Source organism: Mustela putorius, unplaced genomic scaffold, assembly GCF_011764305.1.
Source record: "Mustela putorius furo isolate JIRA1106 unplaced genomic scaffold, ASM1176430v1.1 tig00000640_pilon_pilon_pilon, whole genome shotgun sequence".
NCBI lineage: Eukaryota > Metazoa > Chordata > Mammalia > Carnivora > Mustelidae > Mustela > Mustela putorius.
In genome coordinates this window covers 7979435-7991514 of record NW_025421432.1, presented here as the reverse complement: position 1 = coordinate 7991514, position 12080 = coordinate 7979435, and the positions used below count along the sequence as shown (strand labels likewise).

The 12080-nt window shown below is 40.3% G+C and overlaps 1 protein-coding gene across 6 annotated transcripts in view; it reads left to right on the top strand.

Moving 5' to 3' along the window:
• The window catches only part of POC1B (POC1 centriolar protein B), a 97356-nt gene extending 85691 nt beyond the window's left edge, over positions 1–11665 (top strand). For all 6 annotated transcript variants that reach the window (XM_045082977.1, XM_045082973.1, XM_045082974.1 and 3 more), the window contains 2 exons: positions 6083–6304; positions 10309–11665. In XM_045082977.1, the coding sequence (XP_044938912.1) occupies positions 6083–6304; positions 10309–10413 (327 nt within the window). In that variant the 3' untranslated portion in view covers positions 10414–11665. The remainder of the gene's footprint in view (positions 1–6082; positions 6305–10308) is intronic.
• The last annotated feature ends 415 nt before the right edge of the window (positions 11666–12080 follow it).

Here is a 12080-nt window from a genome sequence, read left to right as displayed (position 1 = left end):
CTGCTTCTCCCTCTGCCACCACCCCTGCTGTGTTCTCTTTCTGCCAAATAAATAAATAAAATCTTCAAAAAAAAAATTTCTTTTAAAAAGAGTCTGTTGTCCCCAGAATGTCAGAGGTTTTGTGTCTAGCTCTCAGGACTATCAAATTGTTGGCAGTCGTCAACTCTGTATCTCTTACTTTGTTTTGTATGCTTAAAGGGAGCGTTTTCTCAGCCACTCAGATTTATTCTGCACTTGGCGCATTTTCTGCATATTCTGCATTTCCTATCTTTGACATGGCCACCATGGACCCATCCAAGGGAAACTTAGGGGTGGTGATTTCTCTGCCATCCTTCTGGATCAAGTGGTCTCTCAGAGAACTGTTAAGCTCCACAAGGGGAGGTACCACATCCCTCTTGCTGTTTTCCTGTAGCTTTAATTAAAGCCCAGCACAGGAGGCCTCTCTTTGCAGAATCATTCAAGGAATGAGTTATTCTTACCTCACTGTACTTCAAGCGTTGGCAATAAAAGTAGGAGCTAAGGGAACAGAGTGTGGTTTCTTCCTTTCAAGGAGCACCAGAGGGTCGCTCTTTTTGGCAGTCTTCTGGTCACGGGTATGCTCCTGTTTCTTTTCCATTGTGCCCACCAGGGGTGCGCCCAGCCCTGTGGGCGTTCTAGGTCTCACTCTGTCTTAATTCTCTCCCCACAACAGAATCCTCAAGAGCAGGCCTTGCACCATACTCCTGTTGAACCTCAGTCAGTGCTTGCTGGAGTGTCGGCGCTCAGTAGGCATTTACCCAGGAGAAGAGTAGAAGCCACTTGGAGAGGGCCAGGGTGCGTTGGGAGCAGGGGAACAGCAGCCTCATCTTGCTGGACTTCTGATAGCCCAGAATCTTCAACCTATTTTTTCCCTTCTTGACTGCTTAAAAAATTTCATGAATGAGTGTTTTGAAACTTCCCTAAGCCATGCATCCTTCCCTTTTCCTGTACAAGCAGGATGCAAAGTCAGAGTTGGTTGGTGGGAAAGAATCTGCTCATTTCGAGGTTCCAATACCTCTGAGAGACGGAAAGGGAGATACGTCAGTTGGCTAACGTTGTGGGATGTGGGATGGAGACCTCGTACTTTCCCCATCTCCCTGACCGTCCCCTTGGCTGTTTTTCATTCACCTCCACATGTCATATGATAGTAATTTATTTGTTGCTGGTCCCAAACAAGAAGACCATTATTAAGGCTGTATTGAGATCTTTTATGGCTTAGACTGAGGGACTTAAATCTTTCCTTTGTCTATTTCCTATTACCCTTTATTCACTAACCACCCTGACTGTAAAACCCCAGAGTTCAAAGATGGTTGCTTAACTAGCCTGAGGCCTTTTCCCATGGGTGGCCGGAACAGTTGCTGCAATACCCCTAGTGATACTTGCATGTACACTCGGAGGTGTGTCATGCCCCGTGTAAAAGACTGTCTTGGTTATATGGAGCATTTGGTTTCTGTCAGTGAGAACAGTAATAAAATCTGTATACAGGTGGTTAACGTATTACTCAAAAATATTCAAGTTCCTGCTCAGTCCAGGGTGTACAGTGGTAAGGGTTCTCACTGCTCAGAGGGGTGCCTAACAGAGCGAGGCCCTGGGACCATGTGCTGAGGGAACAGAGAGACCGTGAGCAGACACACTTAGCTAGGTAGGAGTATGAAGGCGTGTTTTGTACATCCTTTTAAAATAAACTTGAGGGCATCTGGGTGGCTCAGTTGGTTTGTCTCGGGTCATGATCCCGGAATCCCAGAATCGAGTCCCACTTCGGGCTTCCTACTGAGCGGGGAGTCTACTTCTCCCTCTGACCCTCCCCCCCACCATGCACGTGCACTCACTCTCTCTCTCTCTCATTCTCTCTCTTTCAAATAAATAAATAAAATCTTTAAAAATAAAATAAATTTGAATTGCAGATGATGGATTTTGAGTTTGTTTTTATTATTTTCAACAAATGGTGAATTTATGAAAGAGGGAAGCTTGAAAGTTTTCATCTTCCTAAAAACTGGCTGGGAACCTCATGGGGAAAGTGGCTTTGATCCCAAAGTTACACACCTAGAATATTTCAGCATCTCTGAGATGTATGCTTGGTTATGGTTCATACATCTTTCCTATGTGTATAGGCTATTCAATCTCTCTGTATCTGTTCCCTCGTTTGTAAAATGGGAATACTAGTAGAACCTACCTTATAGGATTATTGTGAGGATTAAATCAATTAATAGAGGTAAAGTACTTGAAACAGTGCCAAATACATAGTAAGTTCTGTATGCTAATGGTCATCATGAACCATCATTAGAAGTATACTTCCCATGTTTGAGGGAACCTCACTCAGGAACTCTCCTATGATAGCGAAAAATGTGAAACTGATTAAAATATTTTAAAAAAAAACCCTCTGTAATGTGTGTATTTATATTTTTGCTTGTTTTCATAATAGTTTTAATAAGATAAAATTCACATACTATAAAATTCGCTTTTTTAAAGTATATGATTCAGTGGTTTTTGGTATATTCACGAAGTTGTGTAACCATTACCACTACCTAACTTTTAAATATTTCACCATTGCAAAAAGAAATTTAGAACTAACTCCCTTTTTCCCCTCCCCCTCCCTCCCCCCCTCTGCTCTCCTCTTTCTTTTCTTTCTGTCTCTGCGCCCAACATGAGGCTTAAACTCATGACCCTGAGATCAAGAGTTGCATGTTCCACCAACCAAACCAGCCAGGTGCCCCGGAATTTTAGAATATTTTCATCACCATCGTAGCATTACCAGTATCTCCCATTAGCTCTCTCCTCCTAGCTCCTGGCAACCACGGATCATACTCTGTCTTCATATATTTATCTACTATGACCATTTCATGAACGTGGAATCATACAATGTGTGATCTTTATATATAGCTTCTTTAACTTAGTCTAAAGTTTTCAAGACTTATCCACATGGTAGCATGTATTAGTACTCCACCCCTTTTGTGAGTAAATAATACTCATTATATAGATATACCACATTTTGTTAAAACATTCATTACTATAGCATTTGGATGCATATGGAATGTTTTCATTTTCTTGGCCATCAGGAATAATCCTTCCATGACATTCATGTACAAGTTTCATGTGGATGTATGTATTCATTTTTCTTTGGTATATACCAAGGAATTTAATTGCTAGGTGTTTTGGTAATTCTATGTTTAACTGTTTTCCAGTGTTTACACCTTATACAATCTCACTAGCAAATATATGAGGGTTCCAATTTCTTTATATCTTTACCAACATTTGTTATATTCTGTCTTTTTTGTTTCAGTCATCCCAGTGGGTATGAAGTGATATCTCATTATGGCTTTGATTTGCATTTCCCTGATGACTAATGATGTTGAGCATGTTTTCAATGAGCTTATTGGTCATTTGTGTTTCTTTGGAGAAACATCCATTCAGACCCTTTAACCATTTTAAAATTATTTTTCTTTTTATATTTGAGTTGTAGGAGTTACATGTAGATTCTTCAAAAAATCTCTTATCAGGGTGCCTGGGTGGCTCAGGTAGTTAAGTGTCTGCCTTCGGCTCAGGTCATGATCCCGGCGTCCTGGGATCAAATCCCACACAGGGCTTCCTGCTCCACAGGGAGTCTGCTTCTCCCTCTGCCCTTCCTCCCACTCATTCTCTCAATCTCTCTCCTTCTCTCTCTAATAAATAAATAAAATCTTTTTTAAAAAAGCTCTTACCAAATTTATGAATTGCAGATGTTTTCTCCCGTTCTATGGGTATTTTTTTTTTCAGCTTCTTGATGGTATCTTTTGAAGTACAAAAGTTTTTAAATTTTTTTTTTTTAAGATTTTATTTATTTATTTGACAGAGAGGTCACAAGTAGGCAGAGAGGCAGGCAGAGAGAGAGAAGAGGAAGCAGGCTCCCTACTGAGCAGAGAGCCAGATGCGGAGCTTGATCCCAGGACCCTGGGATCATGACCTGAGCTGAAGGCAGAGGCTTTAACCCACTGAGCCACCCAGGTGCCCCAGTTTTTAATTTTTATAAAGTCCAATTTATTTATTCATTTAGTCAGTCATTTGTACTTTTGGTGTTGTATCTAAGAATCCTGTGTCTAATCCAAGGCCAGGAGAGTTTACTTGTATGTTTTCGTCTAAGAGTTTTATAGTTTTCATTCTTATTTTTAAGTCTGTGATCCATTTGAGGTAATGGTGTGAGGTAGGGTCTAAATCCATACTTTTGAATTTAGACATCTAGTTTTTCCAGCACCATTTGTGGAAAACACTATTCTTTCCCCATTAAATTGTCTTGGCAGTCTTGTCAAAAATCAATTGATCATAAATGAAAGGGCTTAGTTCTGGATTCTCAGTTCTGTTCCATGGATCTATATGTTTGTCTTTATACCCATTGCCATACTGTCTCGACTACTATAGTTTTGTACTAAATTTTGAAATTGGGAAGTGTGAGTCCTCTAAGTCTATTCTTCAGTATTTTTTTTTTTTTTTTTTGGCTATTCTGGGTTCCCTGCATTCCCTTCAGGATTTTAAGATCAGTTTGTCAACTTCTGCAAATATGGCGGCTCGGATTTTGATAGGAATATTATTGAATCTGTACATATCAATTTGGGGACTCTTGCCATCTTAACAGTATTAACTGTTCTGGTCCACAAACATGGATGTGGATGCCTTTCCATTTATTTAGATCTTTAATTTCTTTTAGTGATGTTTGCAGTTTTCAATGAGCAAGCCTTGCGCTTTTGTTAAATTTATCCCAAGTATTTCATTCTCTTTGGAGCTGTTGTAAATAGAGTTGTTTTTTAAATTTTATTTTCAGATTGCTTATGACCATATGTTTGGAGGGCTTTTTGGCTTTTTATTGTGATAAAATATACACAACATAAAGTTTACCATTTTAATCACTTTTAAGTGTACAGTTTACAGACGGTAAGTATCACAGTGTTGTGTAATCATCGCCACTATCTATTTTGAGAACTTTTTCACCATTGCAAGTAGAAGCCCTGTCCCCATCAGACAGTAACTCCACCCTCCCCCTCCTTCCAGCCCATCGTGACCTCTACTGTTTCTGTGTCTGTGAACTTGCCTGTTCTGCACACCTCTTATTAGTAGACTTGTGCACTATTTTCCTTTGTGTCTGACTTATTTCCCTTAGCATAATATTTTCAGGGTTCATCATGCTGTAGCATGTATCAGCATTCCAGTCATTTTTGAGGCTGAACAATCTCTGTTGTATGTCCAGACCACATTTTGTTTCTACACTTACCTGCTGATGGATATTTGTGTTGTTTCCACCTTTTGACTTTTGTGAGTAAAGCTGCTGCGAACAGTGGTATATAAGTGTCTTTAAGTGTCTGCTCTCAGTTCTTTTGGATACATACCTAGGATTGGAATTGCTATGTCATATGGTAATTCTGGTTTAACTTTTTGTGGAACAGCCAAACTGTTTCGTACAGCAGCCACAGTGTTTGCTGCTCCCCCAGCAATGCCCGAGGGCTCCAGTTCCTCCACATCCTTATCCACACTTGTCGTTTTCCATTTTTAAAAAAATAATGGTCATCTTGATGTGCTTGATGTGCATTGGGGCTCCTGGGTGGTTCAGTGGGTTAAGCCTCTGTTTCAGCTCAGGTCATGATCTCAGGGTCCTGGGATCGAGCCCCATATTGGGCTCTTTGCTCAGCAGGGAGCCTGCTTCCCCCTCTCTCTCTGCCTGCTACTCTGCCTACTTGTGGTCTCTCTCTGTGTCAAATGAATGAAATCTTTATTAAAAAAAAAAAAAAGAAGAAGATTTAGACTGCATCTAAACTATCGTTTTAGTGGTAAAACACCTCATCTAGCTCCAGCAGATGGGTACATACAAAGTGTATTTTATGTAAAAAGTCAAGGAAAATTGGAATTTTATCTCTTCGTTGTTAGCTTTATTTTCTCTCTGTAATTGTAATTTTTATAATACCGTAGTTGGTAAACAATTAAATGTAAGCTGGGTATTTAGAAGGAAGATTACTAAATACTTTATATCTATCTATCTATCTATCTATCATGTTGAGGTTTGGAAACTATAACTCTTCCTATCTTTTCTGTGATGTCAAAGACAACAGATACCACCACTGTAAGAACCTTAGCAGACAAGAGCGAAGAGATCAGTGGATATTTCTTGAACCCTTCTTTACTGTCAACGGAATGTTGCCCAACGGCCTTGAAAAAGAAAACAGAAGACGTGAGTGACTTCCCTTCTGAGAGCCAAAGAAGCATACCGCTCGCTCTGACTGACGCTTTAGAGCATATTATGGAACAACTCAATGTTTTGACCCAGGTAGGCCAGTGTGCTTTGTCCTGAGGGGTAAGTTATTCAAAACAACCCAGGTTACAGCACCCTGCAGAACTAGCAGAGCCAGGGGGAAAGTTCTTAGAAAGGTAAGCTCAGGGTGGTAATCAATACAGCAAGGCAAGCTCTGCTGAGCTGCTCTGGTAAGATCTTGTAGAGGTAAGATCAGAGTCCGCGTGTGCATATGCATGTATGCATTTACATGCACACATGCACACACGTGTGCACACAACACTGCCCTTGTGCTCTCTCCACCATCTGGAGGCTGGAAGGAACAGTGGAGACTGGGAAGAACAGCAGTGTTACTCCATGCTATAAATGTAATATGATTCTGCTCGGTAAGGTTTTACCTGAAGATTTTTGATGTAGTGTGCTCAGATCAGTGCATTATCAAAGAAATATCCAGGGCCATAAGAAAAACGATTAACAATTTCTGGCTAGAATGAAATTTTGGCAGTGCTTATAGTTCTTCACCTGAAGATATTCTTATTATCCAGGATATAACTTTCCTCATTCCAGAGCTTATTACGTTGATGCTGTGTTCTTCTGGAGGTGATGGTTTTTGCATACCTGTTTTAGAATGTTACCTCGTCATTTGATGCCTTTTTACCTTTGCAAAGAAGGTGTAGTATGGATCTTTATATATCAAAGGTCTTCCAACTCTTGTCATAAGATACAGGTGTCATGTAAGGGAAGTGGTTGTTGAAATGGTTACCTCAACGGTTTCCCCTCCAGCTCTGCTGATTCAGTGTTTCCTTTGAAGATGTCTTATTGTTCCTGTATCTCTAGAATGAGGTTGCCTGTATCTGTCAGAGCAGACCTTGCTACAGGTTATCCAGAAAGAGAGGCTATCATGTGAGCTAGAGAGATGTCAGTTCCTTTTCCAAAATACATATTTCAAGTTCAAATAGCTCTTGCATAGAAATCCTCTCATTCTCTTCTCAATACTGGCTGTGTATTATCATCACTGGGGCAGTTGTAAAGCTACAGATCAGGATGGCCAGTTCTCTTCTCCCGACAGCACATTGCCATTGGTCTGGGGCAAGGCCCTGACATTTGTCCTTTTAGGTACCTCATATGATTCTATTTTATAGCCAGGGTTTAGAGGCAGTCATTAAATGAATACTAAAAACCTGTAGATGACATCTCAGGGCCTTTAAGAGCAAGGGCCATGTATGTGGATTTGGGGTCCTGACAGATTGTGGAGAAAGGCCACGTGAGCACTTGGAGTCATCACAAGATTTGTTCGGTGAAATCATATTAAAATCACTAACTTTCACTTTGCATTATTCAATTGGAGGTGACCTTCTCTGTATTTATCAGACATTTCTTCCCTTTAAAGACATCTTCCCTTTCGGCCTCATGCCAGCTTTAGTTTTGGTTGGCTTATTTCCCATATGACTTCCTCACCTGCACTGTCCTCGTCGATGTCAGGTCCTTAGAGCCTCTCACAAGTGAATCTTTCCACCTCTTTTTACCTGATTCAGGGTTGAATGAATCATTTAAGATTTATTGAATGTCTCCATGATTTTTAATTTTGAAAGACTGGCTTTCTTTTATAATTAAAGAGGTTAAAGCAAGCACAACACACTTGCAAAATAAAAACAGTGAATTTCTGGGCAGTAGCAAATAAAAGAAACATGTTCTGATTCACTTTAATTACAGATGACTGAGCATCTCCTAACTCATTCACAGTGTTTTAACTTATCTGCACTGAACTATAATCAGAAATCAAGTAAAAGAAAATTACATTTTATGTGGTAGATAAATGGAATTAGCCAGTGTTAAAGATGTCACTCTTATACACCTCAAAAGCTTTAGCATGTGGGATTGTGATAATGTATGCAAAGTATATGGCAAAATGCTTGCCCCCTATAGGTACTCAAGAAAGGATAGAAAATATTATTAGCATCATTTTTAATTAGCCATAGTCTATAGTAGGAAATACGAAAGCAATAGCTATTATATTATGATATCTTAAAAATTATTTACCTTCAGAGGATGATAGGGAATCAGTTCATTTTCTTGACACTTGCTGACTAAAATAATCAAGTATTTATCTTGCCTTTCCTATATGAACTCTACCACTGGATAACCAAGGAGTAGATGAGGAAAGCATCTCTTATTTATAAATTATCCCAGCTAATAATTTTCTAAATGATGGAATTAGAATATCTTCATTTATAGTTCACAAGAATGAATAGTTGTAGGCATTGAGCAGGTCCAACATTATGAGAAAAGAAATGATCAAACCTTATTACATGCGTTCTGATGAAATAGAAGTCTACCGATAGCTTTAACTTTCGGTCTTGTTAGATCCATAGTCTTACAGATCTCATCTGAGTCCAATCAAGCCTTTGAATCCAGCTGCCAATTTGTAGAAAATACAGAGAACAAATCAGACTGACCTGCACCCTTAGCGCGTGGACCTGAAGATTCAGCCTGGTGGAAGCTCTGCAGGCAAAACTCTGTTCTCCGTGGCCTGAGTTTATCAACAAAGTGTTTTATTTTATTATTTAAAAAGATTTTATTTATTTGATAGAAAGAGAGTAGGCAGAGAGGAAGGCAGAGAGCGAGGAGGAAGCAGGCTCCCTGCTGAGCAGAGAGCCCGATGTGGGACTCGATCCCAGGACCCCGGGATCATGACCCGAAGGCAGAGGCCTTAACACACTGAGCCACCCAGGCGCCCCAACAAAGTGTTTAAAAAAAAAAAAAAGTAAGAGGAGAGGGTGAGCAGCTGTCAATTAAAAGGAACTTTAAATGACATCTCAAACTTTGAAAATGGGTAAGACAAAATTATAGTGTCTAAGAATGTACATTTGAAAGATAAAACCTTAAAGAATGTAGGAAAGAAGTTACTATAATGGTCAGGATGGTGGCGGTTGTGGGGGTGGGGCGGGAGTGGGGATTCTGAGAGGCCCATGGAAAGAACTTGGGTGGCTGGCAGAGTTCTCGTTCTTTTTTTTTTTTCTTTTAAGATTTTATTTATTTGTCAGAGAGAGAGCCCACAAGCAGGGAGAGCAGCAGAGAGAGAGAGAGGGAGACGCAGGCTCCCCACTGAGCAGGGAGCCCAATGCAGGACTGGATCCAAGGTCCCTGGGATCATAACCCGAGCTGAAGGCAGACGCTCAACTGACTGAGCCACCCAGGCACCCCCAAGTGCTAGTTCTTGATCTGGGTGCTAGTCATCAGGGTATTTTTCTCATAAGGATTCATCCAGAGACATGTGTTTTGTGCAGCTTCTTGAATTCACTTTATTTTATAATAAAACGTTTAAAAGAAATCTAAAAGATCCAAGATGAAGTAGTCAGTATCAAATTAGATTTGCGGAATTTAAAAGTAGCCGTGTGTGTGTGTGTGTGTGTGTGGTCATATGCTCATTTATTAGCCACAGGAGGCAAAAGGGCTAAGATTCCTCAAGCCCTATGTGCCAGACACTTACGTAAGCATTTTATGTGCATTACTTCGCTCAGTCTTCCTAACAACCCTGGGAGGTGCTGTCATCATTTTTAAGGTGTGGTGATGCCGATCATTATAACAATTTAAGGGAAACTAGGGATCCAGCTGGTATAGAGAGGGTCCATCATGGTTTGGTTGTGACAGAGTGACAGAGCTCCTGGGCTGGGCATGTGGCATCCCCCATTCCCCCATACTGCCGTGTAGCGTGTGGGGCTGCGCACAGGCTACCTGGGGCCCCTTCCTGGCATTGGTGCTTTAGGAGACCAGACAAGAATGGTCTATACAGAGGCCTCATCTTTTACTCTTTTCTCACGAAAGGCATCACTTCTTCATCTTTTCCTCAAATTGCTTCACAGCACATTTTGCCAGTGGTAGTGCCTAGAAGCACAACAAGTTCTGGGGCTAAGTTATGGCCCCTTCCTGGCAAAGGGGTGGACATTCCAGTTGCTGAGAGGATCTCCTATGTAGAGATGACTGTCATTGTCCTCACCATTGGGTCACCAGGCATTGATTATTTTGTCCTCCTTTTACAGACTGTTTCAATCTTGGAGCAGCGACTGACTTTGACAGAGGATAAGCTCAAAGACTGCCTTGAAAATCAGCAAAGGCTTTTCAATGTTATCCAACATAAAAGTTAAATAGAAAAATATGAACAGAGGCTTGATAAATGACCACATGTACCTGTGCTCAGGAAGGCAGTGCAAGATGGTTCCTCGACTGTGTACTCACTATCATGGCCTTTCTTAGAAGGGCGAGCAACAGAACAAAAGGCAGAAAAGGCATAATTAATGACCAATTTAAATACACAAATCAATGTCAAGGACTAATTCAGATCATTAACATTTATGATTGCAGTAATAAAGTAATAAGTATCCAAGCGGCTCTATATTTCCCCCCATATTATTGTAAATGCCAGTTGTCATTTATAGTACAAATCCTGCCAGGAAAGTAACCAAATCTCCGAATTTCACTGTTAAATCATTTCAACTGACCACGTTCAGGCGATTGCTTAAAGCAGTGAATGTGTTCTCTTCATGAACAACACGCTTGGGGTGAAGTAATACAGTTACCTCTCCTGCATCCTGGACGCAGGGAATGAGCCAGCGGTCTGGCCCATGGGTCTGTCAGCTCAGAAAAAACTTACTCTTCCTTAACCATGTCCCGAAATGATGATCTTAAAAAATTCCTAAAGCACAGACTTTCCACAGCAAGAACACACTTACATACATGACACAGGCCCGTGGGTTTTTCATTTATGCTGTACACGGCTTATCCTTTGCCCTCGTGGGTGAGTGCCCGGAATGATTGGGGTTGTGCCCAGAACTGTGACCCCAGGTTACAATGATGGCGTCAGTGGGATTTCCCTAGGCTCTGGTGCGTCAATGAGGCAACAGTGATACTTACAGACGCGCGCGCGCGCACACACACACGTATGTCCACATGCTTCAGAAATGTTGCTGCTCAGGGTGATTTTGGTGGCTGGGTAATAAGTACGTATAATATTCACATCATTGTCTTCCTTTTTTTTTTTTTTTTTTTTTTTAGTGAATTGTGATTTAAAACAAAATGAAAATGAGCCTGACATTCCAAAAAATGCTCAGGGTGATCTGGTTACAAATGAAGAATTCTGTTTTATCTAAAAAAAAAAAGAAAAAGAAAAAAAAAGAGATTAAATTGAAGAAAAATGAATTTTTGCTTGCTTTTCTGTTAACCTAAATCAAGAACAAAGGTGGGAGAGGGCAGTCTGTATTTATGCTGTCTGTAGGTAACATGGGGAAAATGCTCTCTATGTTTTGAAAAAGAAGAAAAGGTCAAGTCCTATTTGTGTAGGAGTCTGTGTTGATAAAATTTTCCCAAGCAATTTCAATCATATCTATAAGGTGGTTTTTTTTCAAAAAAAATCATCTGGTTGTGTGTTTTAAGTGCCTTTTTATATTATACCAAGTGTGAACTTCTAGACATTTTCAAAAGTTTATAAAGACTAAGTGGCATTGTATTTTTATAACCTCATTCAAAAGACTAAGAAATGAAATGTCATACCGATTTTTGTTTACCATTTCTTAAGTTTCAAACAATAAAGACATTTTACCTTTAAAAAAATTGTGCCTTTCTTTCTAGGTGGTTAAAACCTTGACATACGAAACTTCTTATTCAGCCCAGTCACCTTTCATTGTGCATAATAGTCTCCTGGAGCATTTGTCCAGGTTTCTTGGGCCCTATCCAGTTTGTAGGATCATGGGGGTCAGTCAGGGCCCATCATCTGCATCTCTAAGAAACTCACAGGTGCCCTAGCTGCTTGTCGGCC